The sequence below is a fragment of the Melospiza melodia genome, chromosome 11 (assembly GCF_035770615.1).
Source record: "Melospiza melodia melodia isolate bMelMel2 chromosome 11, bMelMel2.pri, whole genome shotgun sequence".
Lineage (NCBI taxonomy): Eukaryota > Metazoa > Chordata > Aves > Passeriformes > Passerellidae > Melospiza > Melospiza melodia.
In genome coordinates, this window is record NC_086204.1 from 29299180 (window position 1) to 29318432 (window position 19253).

The 19253-nt window shown below is 47.5% G+C and overlaps 1 protein-coding gene across 3 annotated transcripts in view; it reads left to right on the top strand.

Annotated features, from left to right (window-relative positions):
* PATJ (PATJ crumbs cell polarity complex component) overlaps positions 1 to 17599 on the top strand; it is a 143796-nt gene extending 126197 nt beyond the window's left edge. For 2 of the 3 annotated variants that reach the window (XM_063166236.1, XM_063166237.1), the window contains exons 37-44: positions 831 to 917; positions 4016 to 4133; positions 5724 to 5764; positions 6021 to 6143; positions 7351 to 7455; positions 10777 to 10880; positions 12439 to 12562; positions 14999 to 17599. In XM_063166236.1, coding sequence (XP_063022306.1) covers positions 831 to 917; positions 4016 to 4133; positions 5724 to 5764; positions 6021 to 6143; positions 7351 to 7455; positions 10777 to 10880; positions 12439 to 12562; positions 14999 to 15145 — 849 coding nt within the window. In that variant the 3' untranslated portion in view covers positions 15146 to 17599. The remainder of the gene's footprint in view (positions 1 to 830; positions 918 to 4015; positions 4134 to 5723; positions 5765 to 6020; positions 6144 to 7350; positions 7456 to 10776; positions 10881 to 12438; positions 12563 to 14998) is intronic. The other variant, XM_063166238.1, reaches the window with a different exon arrangement.
* The last annotated feature ends 1654 nt before the right edge of the window (positions 17600 to 19253 follow it).

Sequence of the window (19253 nt, forward strand, 5' to 3'; positions counted from 1 at the left end):
CAGGAACACAAAGGCACATTTAGTATTTAGGCATTTATTTCAAAATGCAGCTGTGTTAGAAAAACACTTGGAAACAAGAGAGGGAACACAAACCAAAACTGAAATAAATCTTTGGCTTTGCTGTGCTGACCTAAAATGACAGCTTAAACCTGTTCCTGCACAGCTTCCCATCCTCCAGGAGGGATTTTACCCTGAAATTCTGGGAGAAGCTGCCTTTTTCCATGGGCAGGGGTGGGATGGCCACGAGTGCCATCAGTGCATGCTGAAGACCCATTTCTGTTCCAAACTGCATCTGCCCCAGGGCTTTCCCCCTGCCATCCCCACCACTGTTTCTGCACATGATTTCTTTCATTCTTCAGGGGAAAGGCTAATTATTTCCTTGCTTTTTCCATTCAGGGCTGGTGCCTTGCCAAAAGTTTACCTATTTAAGAATTGGGAACCGGTGGTGCGGGGGTATTTTGTTAAGTTGGATCCATATGGGTTAAATTCACCCTTTTCTGCAGCATTTTGCCTCTGAAGGGTTTTTTGAATGTCTGCTAAAGAGTTTGGGGTTTTTGTTTCTTTTTCCTGAGTAAATTGGCCACCAGTTTGCAAGGGGGGAGATTCATACTAAATTCTGCAACCAGGAGGAACCTTCAGGACAAGCCTAAATCCACTTTTTGTATTGTCTAAATACAAGTGTTCATGTTTTGAGCATTCCTTGTGGCTTTCTTCACGGACTTGTGGTGCTGAATATAAACATAATTCTCTCCAGGAGAGCATGAAATATTATATGTCTACTTAAATTGTACATTGTGGGCTGTTTTTTGTTTTTTTGGTTTTTTTCCAAGTGTGCCCAAGGCCTGGTGCATCTTGAGCTTGGGAGATTGCGAGCTGGGTCATGGCTGTCATCAAGGAAAACATCCCAGAACAGTCAGGTTAGTGACAAATTCCTGTTTAAAGTGGAGCTGTGAGGGGCAGAGCATAGGGATGGTGCACAGATGTGCACATGGAGCTCATCCTCCCACAGACACTGCTGAGGGTGGGGAACACAACATTTTATCCCCATCATTTTCAGTGCTGAAATGCTGATGGAGCAGAAGAGCTGGTTAATGTATTTATTGCTGGAGGAGTGTCTTCCCAAGACACACCAAAAATCTGGAATATCTTTCTCAAGTGATGATGCCCAGAAATTTTTGGTTTGAAGACTTGCAAAAACTGCCTGAATGTATTTTGTGCAGCTGTTTTTTCTATCAAAACGAGCTAATGAAACCAAACTGTATCTCTGCCTATCTTCCAGCAGAACCACAGGAGAGCTGCTTTCCCCTCCAAGAAAACACAGAGCAATTTCCTGCTTCACTTGCTTTTTACCTGAAGCGAGGACAACAATTCATTTCTCAATCAGAGCAGGGCCTTTTCCCTCTCCCTGTGCCCCCCATTCTGCTCAGACTCCAATTCTTGGTGTTAAACCTGGAGCATTGCAGGGGGAGAAACAAGGAACAGTGACTTGGAAAACTTCTTCTTAATGGGTTTTCCTTCTGAAAATCAACTGCTTTGCCATTCTATTTAGGGTGTCAGTGTCTAAAAGGGGGGATCACAGCAGGGTGAGGCTGTGGGGGGCTTTGGCCACGGGGAAGCTGCACATGAGGGGATCCAGCACTGCTGAAAGAAGGGTTTGTATTTTGGAAACAGAGGAGGAGCCATAGGAGGCTTAGGGGAGATGTGAGTTAAAGCAGGAATGTTTTTAAGGAGGTCTGTCCATGAGCAGCCCCAAAAAGGTGCCAAAATTATCACAGCATGGTGGGATTTCTTCACTTCCTGAGGGCCAGCAGTGGCCCTGGCTGGCTGGAGGTGCTGAGGAACCAGGAGGGGCTAAATCCATGTGGGAACAGCTGGGCTAAGCCCAGCTTTAAAAATACTGGCTCTGGAGAAACATCTGCAGTGCATGCAGCAGGCAGGGAGAGGTGAAGGAACAGAGGGAAATTGCACTGATTGCATTAAGTCAGCAGCCAGGTATTAGATTTTGTTTTGTCCATTGTATCAACATGAGCAAGGTAATCAAAAAGTGACAGCTAAAAATGACCCACCTGGTTTTACCATGTGAAGCTCAAGCTGAAAGGGAAGCAAAATACCATAATATCTAATGTGAGTTTAGGTAAAAATTCAGATCCAGTGACATCATCTCCCTTTTTTGTAGCATAAGAGGCTTTTGCAGGAACCTGGTAAATCCTGCCTTTCTTTTAACACAAGAAATCCTAATCTCCTTGATGCAGAGTCGATTGAGAGCCTTCATCTCCCTGCTCTGAAGTGACTTGGTGATTTTGAAAACTGAATAAATGTTTCTCACCAAAACCCTTCCAAGAGTTATAAAAATCTTGGCAGATGATGCAGCAAACCAGCCTGAGTGATTTGCACAACTGCAAGCGCTGCTTTAGAAGGTGCTGGCCAAGAGCATCCAGACCTTTTGTCCTCACTTGGCTTTTTTTCTGGGCCCACTGCACCCCTTGAGCCCTGGAAATAGAAACAGGGGTTTCTTTGACAGGCATTGCAAATGTTGTTAACTGGGCCATGGGTTGGCACCCAGGGGTGGGAGCTGTGCTGTGCCTGGTGTTTGTCACTGACAGCTGCACTCTGGCCAGTGGGATAAATGTGTCAGGGATCTTGAGTCACCAGCTGGTGGGTTTGGGGAGAAATCTCTGCTCTGCATGGACAAGGATGGAGCAGATCTTTGTTTTGGACAAGGCAGCCCAGATGGAAAGGTCTGGCCCTCAGTGGAACCTGTTCAGATGCACTTCCTAAATTGATGGTTGAGTTCCCTCGAGGGGCAGAGCCTGAAGATGATGCCTCAGGTTTTAAATTTTATATTATTCAGACTCTGTGCTGCTTTAGTGTGAGGGTCTGGGTTCACATTCAGGGATGGTGAGCTCTGATCACAGAGCAGGGAGACAAAACAATTCCTGCTCCAGCTGGGCACCAAGGACAAATGACCCAAATCTCAGCCCAGGAGCACAAACCCCGTGGGCTGGAGAGAGAAAAACAAGCAGGGTGGGACTGCCTGGGCTAAAGCTGGAATGGGACAATGAACTGCAAGGTGCAAATGGAGCAGAGCTGGTCCCAGGGACAGAGCCCGTGCCCGGCCGTGCATTTTGGGGCCATTTTGGTTCATCTTGGGTGCAGCCCTGGCTGGGTTCTGGTGCTGCCCAAGGTGGATCCATGGAGGAGATGCTGTGAATAAATCCCTGCTTTATTCTGGAACTCTGTCCAGCCTCTGCTCCAGGGCAGCCTGCATCAGGCATTAAAGATAAAAGCAGAAAAGGAGAGAAGGAAAAGGAGGGAAATGGGAAGGGCAGCAGGAGTGAGCTTCTCCCTTTGGAGGCTCTCCTGTGTCATCCCCATGTTCTTCTGGAAATGAGAGGAGGTTCTTGGGCAGATAGAAGGAGCAGGAGCAATTGCAGTGTATTCAGCTAAAACAGCAAAGATTTCTGCCAGTGACAGGATGGGTGTCCCTGTTATCCCCCTCACGTGAGAGAGCAGCTCTTTGTCCTCCTGGGTGCTCAGGCATGCAGGGGCACCACAGGGAAAGTGCCCATCATTTCATTTCCCCTTCTCCTGAGGTGTGGGACACCCAGGGAGCTGCTGAGAGAGGGGAACACTGTCTGAATCTGACCTGAGCAACACATAAATGTGGAATAAGGGTGTGTAGCACTGTGAGCAGCACCACAGGATCACTGAGGTTGGAAAACCCCTCTGAGGCCATGAAATCCAACCATTCCCCAGCACTGCCAAGCCCAGCACTAACCCCTGTCCCGAGTGCCACATCCCCACATCTGTTCCATCCCTGCAGGGCTGGTGACTTCACCTCCATGGGGGGATTTTGGTCAGTTCCCCTCACAGAGGGGTTTGCACTGGCGTGGCCAATGTGGCATTTCCAGTGTGGCTGGCGCAGAGCACAGCTGCTCCCATCTGTCACAGGGTCTGGTTTAAAGTTCACTTTGGGGTTGGACTCATGGGCTTTGTTCTCTATTTTCACCCTCAGGCGAGCCAGCAGAGTGCCCACAGCCACTTCCACCCCGCGCTCGCCCCCGTCCTCTCCAGCCTGCAGAACTTTGTCAGCACCAAGAGATCCTCAGCAGACACAGCCCAGAGAGGCTCAGGTACAAACTGGGCAGCTGTCAGAGCAGCTGATGGGGTTTGCTTTGTACCCTGCTGCTTTGAAAGCCAAACTGAGCACTCAAGTCTGCCTTTCCTGCCCAGACTCCCCAAAGATGCCCCACGGATGTTTTTAGACCCAAACACTTCCCAGAAGATGACATTATTTTTATTATTTTTGTTTCTGCTGGAGGAGGAGTGGCCCCTCTGTTTTAAGTGCAGAATTCCTGTGCCCTGCCATTCCCCTTGTCAGAGCCTTAGCACAGGCATGGTTCTCACATTAGGAATGGTTTTCTCAGGGAATAAAGCTGCCACCACCTCATTTACATCTCTGTTGCTCTTGAGTGCATAAAGGGGTGTTTTGTAATGAGAGACTCACAATGCCCAGTTTGCAGGTTTAGAGAGTGTTAAAAATCCAAAACTTGCAGCAACCTGGGGAGAGTGGCTCCAGGATTTGGGAATCTTTGCTCGCATCTGACCATGGGCAGGAGGAGAAGACTTTTCTTCTGCTGGTCTGCAGGCACTGCAGGAGCCTGGTGGCTTTTGGGCATTTCCTGACCCTGCTTTTGGGTCCCAGGGCTGGGCTCCCAGAGCCACAGAGCTGAGCTGCTCAGGCACACCTGCATGGATGTGGGGAGTGCTGGTTTGGGGGGTAGGAATTGTGGAATTTTGGAGGAGATTTACTCTGCCAGCCTTCTGGTTTCATTAAAGCTCATACAGTTAGGGGTGGGTGTAGCAGAGCTTACAACCTGACTACACCATCAGCTTGCTGGGCTGAAAAAGTTCAGTTTGAATTGAACTCTGAAGTGTCTCTGTGCCTTTTGCCTTTTTCCTTTACTTTCCATTTTCCCCTCCTCCCTTCTCCCTTTCCCACCTTCCTCCTTCTCTTTTCCCTGTTCCTTTTTTCCTCTTCTCCCTTTCCTTTTCCCCCTTTCCTCTTCCCCTTTTCCCTCTCACCTTTATTGCCTTCCCCTTCCCCTTTTCCTTCCCCTTTCCCTTCCCCTTTTCTTTCCCCTTTCCTTTCCCCTTTTCTTTCCCCTTTCCTTTCCCGTTTTCCTTCCTTTTCCCTTCCCCTTTTCTTTCCCCTTTCCCTTCCCATTTTCTTTCCCTTTTCCCTCCCCTTTCCCAGTATTTTGAGTACTTTTCCACACCCTTTTACTGGATGCACACCATCCAGACTTCCTGCCTGTCCATTATTTTCCAGCACAGCCCAAAGGGGAAGAAGAGGAGATCCCTGGAACTGCTCCATTCCCAGAGCCCTTTGTGCAAGGACGCTGTGATTTAGGAATAATAATCCAATCTTTAATTGAGTGAGGGCACAATAGGGCTGTTCTGCAGGCTGGCAGAGTGCTGCAGTGACACAGATTGTGCCTGGGCTACAATGGGAGTCAGGGTGACACCGGGAGGGATTGCACCACATTCATCCTTCCTCCTCCTCCTCCTCCTCCTCACTGCCTGCCTTGGCACAGGAAGGCTCCACTCCTGCCTGGTGATAACTCTGCCTAGGCAGCAAGGGACCCTTGTCACCTGACACTGTTATCTCTTAATTATATTATCTCTTAATTACAGAAGCTAATTGTTTGTTTCTTTATTAGCAGGCGCCGATACGGGCCCGAGGACTGTGGAGATAACAAGGGTCAGTGAGTTGTTTTCTGCCCATTCACAAAGCCACCTCCTTCCACTGAAACTGTTCATTTTTGCAGCATTTCTCTCGAGTCAGGCTGCATGATTTGTGTTTGCACTCAGGGTTGGATGTGTGCCTGTGCTTTGGGTGAGGAGGTGTGTGTGTCAGACCCATTTTCTCCTATGCCACCAATCTAAGCAGTCAGTGCTGCCATGCCCTGCACTCTGCCAGTTCCCCTGCTGCAGATGGGTTTTTTGCTGTGTTCCAGGGCCCATATGATGCCCTGGGTGTCAGCATAGCAGGAGGGAAGGGCAGTCCCCTGGGGGACATCCCCATCTTCATCGCCATGATCCAGGCCAGCGGAGTGGCTGCTCGCACGCAGAGGCTCAGAGTGAGTACAGGGGCCCTGCTATCTCCTAATGCTTCCTCATATTAGGAAATATTAGGCCCCTAATAAGGCTCAGAGTGAGTACAGGGGCCCTGCTATCTCCTAATACTTCCTCATATTAGGAAATATTAGGCCCCTAATATTTCCTGTTTGATCTCCCACCTGTCCCTTGAAGCCTCAAGCACTTCTGCATCTGCTGTCAGTGATAATCTCTCATAGACTGCTCTGCCTCTATTTATATAAAAGCAAAACAACAACAACGAAACACACAAAAAACCAAAAGCAATACCACAAAAAATCCAACCAAAAAACCACCCCAAAAAACAAATCTGCCTTTCTCTTCCCCTCTTGGCAATTGCTGCCCATATTGGAAAAGTGACATTAAGAGAAAGAGCTTGAATGCATTTGTAGTGGCCGTGGGATGTCTCTGTTCATCCAGATCCAGGCAGGGCAGAAGGAAACCACAGATAGTTTGGGAACTCCAGACTGGGCATCCTTTAGAGCTCCAGCCAGAAATGAAAGAAAGAAAGAAGAAACCAGGTCAGAAATGAGTTGTTTGGTCTTAAATAAACAGCAAAACAAGGCACTTCTGTCAGACCCACAGCACGTGTGGGTTTCCAGGCATGGTCATGGTGAACACTTCCAGTTTTGGAGAGAGTCTCAAGGAATCAGGAGGATTGAGAAGAATTTGTTATGCAGATCCACGTGCTTTGGCCCATGAGATTCATTAGGACATGCTGCTACACTCCTGCCTTGTCTCTAATGGAATTAAACAATGGCAGGGTCGACATCATTTTTCTGTGTGTAGGAAGAAGAAATCATCCAGGTTAATTGGATTAATATCAGAAGTTCCTTCTCTCCCCTACAACATTCAGCATGTGCTTACAAGGTCTGGAAGAATGTGAACTTGTCTGCACATTCAGGCACAAATGAATCCTTTCTGGATGGAAGGACAGCAGAGAAAATCCCCCTCCCTCTCTGCTTGCAAATAGAAAGAGCAAAACACAACCCATCTTTGTTTTCTCTGATCATATTGTTAGTGTTAAAAAAAGAATGGGAAATGATCACTGGCAGTGCAGAATCCTCACAAAAGGGATCCTGCAAAAGAGAAGCATGACTGTGCAGTGCCAAGTTCACGAGGAATTTTAAGCATTCTTAATTTTTAATTTTCCCTAATGCTGGTAATTTTCCATTGCTGTTGTACTTTCAGGTTGGAGATCGGATTGTCAGCATTAATGGGCAACCTTTGGATGGGCTGTCTCATGCAGATGCAGTTAATCTACTAAAGAATGCTTATGGGAGCATTATCCTGCAGGTATGGTGATAAATTGAACATGCAGCTGCAGCAGGGTAGATAAATGGCATTCAGGAAGGGAAAAAAAAAAAATCCCTGAGCATCCCTGGCATAAGGCATCACAGAATTGCAGGGTGCTTTGCTGGTGGGAATTACACAGAAGGAGAGCAAGAAATCATTTCCATTCAAAAATTCTTTATTGCCATTCACACAGGCTGTGAGCGTGGCTCTGTAAAAGCACAACAAAGGGAACAAAATAACTTGTTGCCACACGTGATAAATCAACAAGCTTCCAAGTTGTGGGGTTTGGTTTTTTTTAATTGGAAGTTAACTAGGAACAAGAAAATGTGTGTGTGTGTGTGCTTGTGATGTAATGAGACAGGGACCCACAGGGTGGTTTCCTTGTCCTTGAAAGAAATTCTAGCAGAATTTAGGAAAAATGATGGAATCATCACTGAGACAGAGCTGCCTGGAAGTGATTATCCATCAGGTGAAGGATAAAAACAGTGAAGAGAGAAAACAGAGCTGTCACTGCTGTGTTTCTCTGGGAGCTAAAAGGGACAAATTCTGCCACATTGCTTCTGATTGCTGCCTGCCACTGTGCTGATCCATAGTTTATTTTTATGTTTACACAAAGAAATGGGGGAAATACTTGCCAGTAAGAATTCAAAATTCTCCTCGTTTGCAGAATTATTGCAACAATTGGAAAACAAGCTGAAGGCACCACTAAAATCTGCTCTTAACTCCCTTTTTCATCACAGCATTTTGGATTGGAACTCATCCTGAGGGACTTTTGCAAGCTTCCTGCTTGTATTATGACACAAATGAGACTATAAAAAACAGGGGTGAGGGGGGGAAGAAAAAAGAGGCAATGAAATGATAATAAACTTAGTTTGAGACTTGCTCATTCTTTGTTTTGTCTGTCCATGAACTGCTGACCCAGTAAGTGATGAGCCAGTTCCAGAGCAGATGGTGTTTTGTGTAGTTCCATTGAAGTCAGAAGAAACACACAGATTCACACCAGCTGAGGATTCTCTGTTAAATTATAGTTATCATATTGTTACCAACGTTGAGCAATTTCACTTTTCATGTCAACAGTGTTCCCTGAATAGAAAATGAAAGCTTGCTGCAGAACCCAAAATTGCTCATCTTTGAAAGCTGTAATACAGCTCAATATTGCACCTCCTGATGGATTTAAAAATATTCCTGATGGGGCACTCTGGCACTGGGTGGCTCCCACAAACAAAGAGCTGCTTCTAGAAGTGCCACTGGGTCAAAGAGCTGCTTCTGGAAGTGCCTTTGGGGCTGTCAGTTGGCTCTTTTCCTTCTTCTGAGCATTCTGCCTCATCACAATGAGCTTGGTGCTGTTCTCAGATGGTGGAGTTTGTTGGGATAGAATAGAGGCAGTTTGCCTCTGTCAGAAACCTGCTCTGGGAAGGTGGGGTGTTGTGTTTTAGCACCTGGGGTGGTGTCAAAGCCTGGTGGTGGTTCCCTTCCCCAGCAAGCACAGGAGCCTCTCCACCACCAAACTGCTCCTTTTTAACCAAAACCCTCCAGAAGGAGCAGCCCTGTCACTGTGATCGTCACGAGTGGGGTGCCATGAAGTAATTCTGTTTATTATCAGGGTGGGCCACTGCTCTGAGGGGTCAGATAATTGTGTTCAGTGGGCTGGAAAGGCTTATTGTGGGCACCTCCTGGGGAGGAAGGGGTTTGCAAATGCTGTTTGCAAATGGCAGATTAAGGTCTCAGGGGAACAATCATCCCTCTCAGCTGTTTTGATGCCTTGGTTTAATTTAATTTCTTTTCTGCAGGTGTAGTAATGAGATAAGGGGGAGCTTTTTCACAAGGTTGTTGAACTCTGATGTGTTCTTGCTGCCAGCTGAAGATTTTTGAATACAGATTTGGTTTTACCCTCATTTTATTGAGCAACAACAAAAAAAAAAGAGAGAAATCCTGGCTGGAATTCCTTACTGTGATGGCACAGGAAGGGAGCCTTGGTGGGTCTGTGCTGGCTGAGCCAGGAGCTGTTCTCACCTGCTGAACCCCCTTTCCTTTGGGGCATCCTGGAACCCCAGTCCTGGGATGCAGAATTTGCATGGAAACCTCCTGGCTCCAGAGGGTTGGGAAAGAGGGAAATATTGCTATGGGAGAATTGTGAGCACTCATTTGAAACAGATTTATAGAACACATTTCTTACTTTGAAAAGGGAAGTTTTCCTTAAAGCCAAGTTCACAGCAATGAGTGGAAGAAGCACCTGCTGACTTTGATAGAATAGGGCCATAGCTGGAGGAAATACTGGAATTGTGCTTCCTGGCTGTTCCTCACCGTGTCTGAGCTGAACTCCTGTGCTGCAGTAAATGTCAGGCAGAGAGGAATATCGCCTCAGAGGGAGATGGAGTTAGGGGATAACCACAGCGTGGACCTCTTGGGAGATTGATGTCCTTTCAGCTGTAAATACCTCAAACCCAAACCACTTGGTGGTGGTTTCTTTGAAAAATTTCCATTAAGAAAAAAAAGTAAATAAAAAATCAGCATCAATTAATTAAAAATAAAGTTAATACCAGGGCCCTCACTACTCTCACAGAAGGAATTCCTGCCCAATCTCCCATCCATCCCTGCCCTCTGGCAGTGGGAGCCATTCCCTGTGTCCTGTCCCTCCATCCTTGTCCCCAGTCCCTCTGCAGCTCTCCTGGAGCCCTTTGGGCTCTGGAAGGAGCTCTGAGCTCTCCCTGGAACTTCCTTTTCTCCAGGTGAGCACCCCCAGCTCTCCCAGCCTAGAGAAAGAAACCTTTCCATGGAACCCTTTTCCATGGAAACCTTTTCCATAGAAACCTTTTCCATAGAAAGATGCTCCAGCCCTCAGGATGTTTTCAGAATAAGAGAGGACCCAGAATTGGGAAGTTGAACAATCCAGTTTGTTTTCAGCCTAAAAATTCAGAGAAATCAAAACCAAGGATTAATTTGCTCCCTTCTCATCAGACAAACCAGTCTGAGGCATTTCAGGGTTTTGCCCAATGGTCCCTTGGGTCTTGGGGTTCTCTTAAAGGTTGTGGTGGTTTCTTTCAAGAGCAATCCTGGACCCCTTGTGTTGGCTCTCCTTCCTTGGAAAAGCTGCTTTTTTCTCTGGATTACCCAGAAAGACTCCTCCCCTTTGCTCAGAGCCTGAGTGATGGCCTTGTCCGGGCAGGAGTATCTTCAGAGCAAAATTTGCATTGAACCCCAGAAAAGCGACTGCCCTTACCTGAAAGTGTGGAGATTTAAGAGTAGAATTAGGGTTTTACTTGGGGTAAAAGCCAGCAGCTGATTTTCCAACCTGTGTTTCCTTGCCTCCCTGTTGCCCAGGTGGTGGCAGACACCAACATCAGTGCCATTGCCAGCCAGCTGGAGAGCATGTCCACGGGCTGCAGCCTCAGCCTGCCCTCCGAGCACCCCTCCGAGGACCCTGAGTGAGTTCCTGCAGGGCTGGGGTGGATTCCTGGGCTGGGAAAGGTGCAGGGAGGCCTCTCCCACTGCTTCTTTCTCTAATTTTCCATCACCTTTAAAATGAAAGCTCTGTGACCTTCCCCGGGCTGATGGTGGGCTCCTGTGTGTCTTCGCCTGCTGAAAGAAATTGCTTGAGTAAATAAGCACAAAGATGTGTTTCCAAGCACTATTTCTGGGTGTTTTTCAAGGGAAAAGTATCCCTTTTCTTCCTGATGTTGTGCTGACATGGTATTTCTGCCCTTGTCCATTGGCTTCCTCACCTGGAAGGAGTTCTGATCATAGCAATTTGAAATAATTGTATATTGGCACACTGATGCCAGAGGAGTTAAAGACACCTTACAAAACATGTCCCAGGACTTTGTCTTTTCAATCCTTATACCTTTATGAGTCAAAAAAAATCCAGTTAAAATCATTCCTGCTTGCAGCACTTGTGTGTGGTGATGGAAGCTGGAGGTCCAGCCCTGCCATGCATCATTCTCCATCGTGTGCTTTTCTCACTGTAGCATCCCAGTTACCATTTTGAAATCCATTTATTCTCCATTTCAGCTCATCATTTTCATTATGCTCTCCATTTTCATTCTGTGGTTCACTCTGTTTATTTTAAGAAGTTGCTGCCCTACCTCAGGAGGGTTGAGTGTAAAAGTTGAGCTCCTTGTGCTGCATTCTGTGGTCTTACAATGTGAGATACTGGTTTTATTGCTGCTCCCAAAGGAGAACTGCTTGCTTTACAAAAGGATTTGAATTCTTTTTTCATATCAAAGCAGCAGGGAAATTTGGAGGTGAAAATATGAAGCAGAATCAGGGATTTATATCCTAAAAAATGCACAGATATTACTCAGCTTGGGCTGCACCTTTAGAGAGGTGGAAGATGCCAAAAGGATTCCATGGAATCATGGAGTGGTTTAGGTTGGAAAAGCCCTCTCAGATCATGGAGTCCAAATGCCAAAGCCACCACTGACCCCTGTCCCCAAGTGCCACATCCACACAGGGCTGGGGACTCCACCACTGCCCTGGGCAGCTGGGCCACCACCTTCTGTCCACAGCAGCTCTTTCTACACACCTAATTTTTTTTAAAAATAAATAAAATTTATTTAAATAATCAAGTAAAATTTAATTTTTAATAAATTTATTTAAAATACATTTTAAATAATTATTTTTAAATTACATGTAATTTCAAATATGAGATATATAAATTCATATGAGTGGTCTAAATTCCACCAGAAAAATCTTCCTTTGCTCAGTATTGGCAGAGGAAACCCCTGAAGAGTTCAGGCTCCAGCTAATGAGCTCTGGAGTTATGAGCACAGGCATGTGGGTATAATACAATAGTTTAAAATAATTTTTCCAAGTGAGGAGCTGGAGCACACGGAGCAGCCTTTGAACTCTGGGCTTTGTAGGAATGTCCCAGTGCAAGGGTCATGGATTGTGACTGTGTGAAAGAACCTCATGGTAGATAAATGTCTGTGTAAGTGTTCCTGAGACAGACACTGCTTATCTGAGTGATATTTATTGTGTTTTCAGAGCACCTCAGCCTAAGATTATTACCTTGGAGAAAGGCTCTGATGGACTGGGATTTAGCATTGTAGGGGGGTATGGAAGTCCCCATGGAGACCTGCCCATTTATGTCAAGACTATATTTGCCAAGGTATCTTTTATTTTTTTGCTTTCTCTTCTTTTTTTTTTTCTGTATTATCTTTAAAAATAAACCTAAGATTTGGCTTGGTTAATATATTATGTAGCAAAAAGCAAAATGTCCTGTCTGAGTAGGCTGCTGTGAGTTAGTGGACCCAGAACTTATGGCTGGCTTCTCAGTTTATAGTTCATATTTCTGATGGCTGAAACAAGACACTTTGTCTCAGCAAAATTGCTCTGTGTACTTGGGAAACTTGGCTTTGTACATTAAAATATTTATAAGGCAGTTTCCTATCTGTAAATCTCCAAGAGATTTGCAGGAGGTATTGAAGGCATCTTTTTTCCCCACTGTGCAGGAGTGAGGAAATTGCAGAGATGCTGTGTCCTGATGAACAAACAGGAATTAGCCCATCTCTGATCCCTGCCCTGAGTGTCTGGGGGGATTGGGGTCCCTGCCAGGTACAGAGAGCTCCAGCCTCTGAGGCTGGGGAAGAATCATAATACAGCATTTTACAGGAGGGACATATGGCCCTGTTCCCAGCCATCCCTGCTAAAAATGAGCCAGCGAGGCTTGTCAGGCATGGCCACACCAGGGGAGCTGTGGAAATGGAAGGGGAGGGAGGAAAACCAGTGGGAATTAGAGATACTTGCCATAAAATAATTGTGAAATCTGTCACATGCCCTGTTCCTACCTGGTGTCACTTGTGCAGGGTAGGTGATGGCAAAGTAGGAGCCAAATCTCCTGCTCCTGCTCTTCTGGGGCTCAAACCACAAATTTCAGGGATTTTTACAATTTGAAATTATTAAAATATTGTGCCTTTTAAGTGGTGCTACAAGTTTCTAGATGTGAGCATAATTGTGAAATCCTAAAATGAACCTGAAGTTCCTGCAGGTGGGGCCGAAAGAGACACTGTGAGCCAACAGAGGGCAGGCAGGGCTTGGGATTTAGTAACAGAACTTCCCTGAGATGTCTGGAGGAGGGGAGCCATTTCTAAAGCTCTGTGGAAGCTTTCAGGACTGTCACAGAACTTTTTAGATTAGGAAACCCTCTGAGATCACCCAGTCCAGCCGTGCCCCTAGCGCTGCCAACCAATGTCCCCAAGTGCCACATCCACATGGCTTTTAAATCCCTCCAAGGATGGGGGCTCCCCTGGGCAGTCTGCTCCAATGCTTGGCACCTTTTGGTGAAAAAAATGAAAAAAAATTAATCTGATGTTCAACCTGAACAACCCGAGGCCATTTCTGCATCTCTGCTGGGGCTGGGGGCAGTGCCCAGCTTGGTTCCTTTTCCCTCCCCACTGTTTCTCAGGTGTGGAGTACCTTTAAGTGCTGCTTTATCAAGCCTCTCCATGACCATAAAATCCAGAACCAGCCTCTCCCCAGGCCTTTTTCCAGGGTAAAGCCAGCTCTCCCTTCCTGGCTGTGTACCCTGGCAGGGTGGGCAGTGATGGGCAGCAGCGCTCGGGGGGAGCTCAGAGCTGCCATTTCTCCTGCCCTGAGGGGTTCCCAGAGCTCCATGCCCCATTTCTCCAGGCCCTGAGGTGTTCCCAGAGCTCCATGCCCCATTTCTCCTGCCCTGAGGGGTTCCCAGAGCTCCATCCCCCCTCAGGGATTCCCAGAGCTCCATCCCCCATTTCTCCAGGCCCTGAGGGATCCCCAGAGCTCCATGCCCCCATTTCTCCTGCCCTGAGGCATTCCCAGAGCTCCATCCCCCTTCAGGCATCCCCAGAGCTCCATCCCCCATTTCTCCTGGCCCTGAGGGGTTCCCAGAGCTCCATGCCCCCATTTCTCCTGGCCCTGAGGGATCCCCAGAGCTCCATCCCCCATTTCTCCTGCCCTGAGGGATCCCCACAGCTCCATCCCCTCTGAGGGATCCCCAGAGCTCCATCCCCCATTTCTCCTGGCCCTGAGGGATCCCCAGAGCTCCATTTCCCCGGGCCCTGAGGCATCCCCAGAGCTCCATCCCCTCTGAGGGATCCCCAAAGCTCCATCCCCCGTGAGGGGTTCCCAGAGCTCCATCCCCCATTTCTCCTGGCCCTGAGGGATCCCCAGAGCTCCATGCCCCCATTTCTCCTGCCCTGAGGGATCCCCACAGCTCCATCCCCTCTGAGGGATCCCCAGAGCTCCATCCCCCATTTCTCCTGGCCCTGAGGGGTTCCAAGAGCTCCATTTCCCCCGGCCCTGAGGGATCCCCAGAGCTCCATTTCCCCCGGCCCTGAGGGATCCCCAGAGCTCCATCCCCTCTGAGGGATCCCCAGAGCTCCATCCCCCGTGAGGGGTTCCCAGAGCTCCATCCCCCATTTCTCCTGGCCCTGAGGGGTTCCCAGAGCTCCATGCCCCATTTCTCCTGGCCCTGAGGGATCCCCAGAGCTGCATCCCCCACTCCAGGCCTCACTCCAGGCCCCAGGAGCCCCGGGGGTCCCACACAGATCCCGTGTTGCCGTTGCAGGGCGCGGCGGCCGACGACGGCCGGCTGAAGCGCGGGGACCAGATCGTGGCCGTCAACGGGGAGGCCCTGGAAGGCGTCACCCACGACCAGGCCGTGGCCATCCTGAAGCGCCAGAAGGGGACAGTGACCCTGACAGTGCTGTCCTGAGACACACTGAGCCCTTCAGGCCGTCAGCAGAGCTGTCAAACACTGCCCAGCCCCAGCAGAGCCCGGACCCGCGCTCCCGCTGCTCCAGGCGCGTCTCCAGCTTCATCCGGCCTCCCACGACTTTCCAGCCTTTCTCCCCGCCCTCCACGACTTCTGGTGGCTTCAGAGGTTCCCCTGGACAAGGTTTAATTAAGGAACTTCAAAGGACAGGACTCATTGTGCTTTATTTGACACCTCGGTTGGTCCCCGCTGCTCTGAACCTCGACTGCTGAACCTGGAATCAGTTCGCGCACAAAAGAGAATTTCAGATCATCAACCGATCTCATCTGAGGGGCAGAAATAAATGCTGAGTGACTTGTCATCTCACTCGTGATTTACTTATGCTAATTGTTCTTTCAAGTATGCCAGAAAACATTAGCAATGTAATTAAATTACCACTGTTCCAAATGATGAAATATCAAATTCTCCTCTGGGAAATTATTTGTGCTCGGCACAGTAAGTCTGATAGTCAAATGTGAACTTCTCATGTTTATCTCTTTGGGTAGGTCTGTGGAAGTTAGTCAGAGGTAATTACTGTGATGTGTCAATTTGCAGCCTTTAGCATGAAAAATAAACGAGGGGAGAGGGAAATTTATTTTTTTAGGCTTTTAAAATGTTTGAGCCTTTTCAGATATTTAGGCAGCATGAACAACAACAGCGTAGCTCATTCTGTTCTAATTCTATTTTTTGAGAAGAAATGTGCTGATATATGCCAGGCATGTCGCATACAAAGGCAGTTGTTGTCGTGCCAAGCTGCAGCATAATTGTTCATCCTGAAACTTTAATGAAGACAAAAAGTTTGCTTTGGGAATGTGATCCTGTAATTCTAGGAGTGATGGTGAGCAGTCCCTCCAGCTCGATGGATTCATCCTAACCACCAAACTCATGCACATTTCCAAGAGTCTCCCCAGGATCAGGCAGTGCAGGAAGGGGCTTCCATGGATCCTGGAGGATTCTCCTCTCTTGGGGCTGCCAGAGCCAATTTTGGGTAATGCCAGGCAGGGCTGGGATGCTCTCCCACAGCCAGGTGCAGCACTTTGGGACGAGGCTCCTCAAACCCCTCCAGCTCAGTTGAATCCCCCAGCCAGTTTTTTGGGGTCTGAAGCCTTCCCAAGGCTGGTCCCACTCAGGGGGTGGGGTGCAGGAACCTTCAGCCACAAGTTCCCAACCTCATTCCATGTCCCAGCCCTCAAGCAGTGATGATGTGAGTGATGTGGCCTTGGTGATTTAGCAGATGAATTTGGCAGGCAGGTTCCTGGCAGTGCAAGGCATTGGGGGTTAATCTTCCTGTCCAGGGGAGCAGGAGGGGTTTGGAGGAAGCAGCCCAGTCTGATTTGGAACTGTTTGGCATAATTTATAATGGTGATGTAGCTGGGAGAAATGAAAGGGGGGATGGGGTTGGAATTGGCTGCTCATTTTGTGTGAAAAATTCCAGGAATTGAATGGAAAGAAGGTTGAAAATCTGCAGTATAATAGCTGAGCAGTGCAGGGAGGTGTTACAGGTACAGCTGTTCTGTGTAATGGAGTGGAATTTTCCCCATTTTACATTCAGGAACCAGTCCTGGAGTGAGGTGAACTACTTTGAGACAGGAATGCTGTGATAAGTTCTCATGGAAAAGGGTTTTCCTTCTTTCCTTGGAAAGTTTTCCATAACTTTAGGTAATCACAAAGTGCATTTAGCCTGCTGGAACCATTGGTGGGTATTCCCTTAATAGTGCCTGGAAGAGACTTCTCATTTTCAGTGGGTTCCCAGTGTCCTGTTTGATTTGCCAGGTGAGGTGTGAGTGGAATCCTGACTGCAGAGCACAGGGATCTCTCCGGGTGTAGCAAACTGGAGAATTCTGGACAGACTGCTCTGCTTGCACAGCAGTTGAGGGTGAGCTGTGAGGAGGGACCCTCAGCAGCAGTGTGTGGGATTTATCAACCAAAGGGAATGATTCTTCTGTCCTGTGTTTTTGTACCCACCCTGAGACGTTGCCACATTTAATCCATGAAGTTGTTTAATCCGTGGCTGTTTATCAGCCTGTGATGCACATGCAGTTCATAGACAGAAACAATAGAATTTATGGGCTGATGAGACATTTTGCACTTCTCGTTGCTCAGAAGGAGAGAGAACATTTTCTGCTTCTTGTAATTTGCACTTTGTGTGTTCGAATATATTACTGCCAAAAAAATTTAAACAATTATATTGCAACTAATTGATAAACCAGTGACCATGCTCCACGTGCAGGGCCAAGACAGAGAATTCAGTTTGCACCACGCTTGTCTGGGTGGGGGTGTTCTGGTTTGTTTAAAACTTCATTTCTGTGCAAGGGAAAAAGCAATTAAACCTCCTGATTGGATGTTTACGTAGATCAGTACAAGGAGACATTTTATGACTTCAAAGGTTCTAAATAAAGCTCAGTTGCATAAGTAGTTGTGCATTTGTTTTATTCTGTATTTTAATTTAAGTCAGTGTTAAAAGCTGTTGCATGCCCTGATATCCAATTTAAACCTGCTCTGGCAGAAATTTTCCTCTGCTTCCTGTTGTTTTAAGGGTTCTCCTACCTTGCTTTGAGGACTTGGGGGGCACAGCCTTTACTTTAGAAGGGCCGAGTGCTGTTCACAGTCCTTCCATCAGCTTCCCCACCTGGAGAGACCTGGAATTTCCTGCTCTGGGCAGTGACAGCACCAGGAGCCTCCTCAGGGCTCTTGGCATTTCTTGGCCAACTGATGAGCAGGTTATGATGTGGTGGTGGGGCCGAGAGGTCAGCCTGGAGGGGTGAGGGACTCCACCTCATTATCCTGCAATGAGGAATCACTGTAATGCCCCTAAATTCCCTGTAATTAATCCCATGGCAATTACCCCCTGGGAGTGTGACATCCATAGGGCCTGTGGAGGTAAAGTGATTATGCCAGTGTGGAGCAGTTAATGTCCCTCTGCCTGAAAGCACTGCAGAGAATTAATTTGGTGTCACACGTGTATAAAACATCAGTTATATTTATATTATAATATTTAATATAAAGAAATATTTATATAGCATCAGTTGTGCTCAGTGTGGATGCATAATTCCATTGTCACCTTTCCCCACAGGGTCACACGTCTGGATATCTGGTTTGATGTCCTGGTTAAACACTGCCATGGTCACTGTTACCCCTCTTAGTGGGGTTTGTTCCCCAAAATGCCCCTTCCTGTGACAGCTGCACCTTCTAGGATGGCAGCAAATCAGAGAGATCTGTGTTCTGCAGCATTCCAAATGGAAAAGGAACAAGGGTCACCCTGACTTTGCTTTTAGCTTTTTTCAGGTGGGCTCTGAGGGCTCTGCTGCCTTCCCAAGCCTGGTGGGGGTGAAGCAGAGTTTACTCCCAATTCCTACACAAAAAGGGGGAAAATGCAGTGATAGCATAAACTCTTTATTCCCTCTTTATTTAGGATTACAGAATCCCAGACTGGTTTGGGTTGGGACCAACCTTAAAGCTCATCCTATTCTACCCCAGACAGGGGCTTCCAGCACCCCAGGTTGCTGCAGGCCTGATCCAACCTAAGGGATTCCTGAGCAGTTGAAGAGCTCATGAGGAATGTTGTGTTTTCCAGGGCAGATATTCCATAGAAAGCTTTATAGTCCCGTTTTAGAAGAATGAGAAAATCAGGGTAAAGATTCCTGGTTCTGGCTCTGCAGGGTGAGCACAGGGCCAGCACTGGCTGCTGGCACATCCCCATGGATGAGCCCAGGCAGGGAGAGCTGCCCAGCCCCAGCACAGCTCTGGGTGCTTTTTCTGCTGAAACGGCACTAGATGGAGCAGTTGACAAAATATTGCATTTCTGCAGCCTTCTTGCAGGGCTGGAGCCCAGGCAGAGGAGCTGCTGCCCCCAGGGATGCTCTGAGCCCAGGACAGACAAACTGCCAGACTGAGCTGGCTGCTTCCCTGGGAAAAGGGGGAGCTGCAGGGAGGATATTATATTATAGTTAGAATACAATTGTTACAACAGTTGTATAATATATAATTATTACTACTGAACTATTATTATTATTATTATTATTGTTATTATTATTATTATTATTATCTGGTAATGTTTACAATAACATAA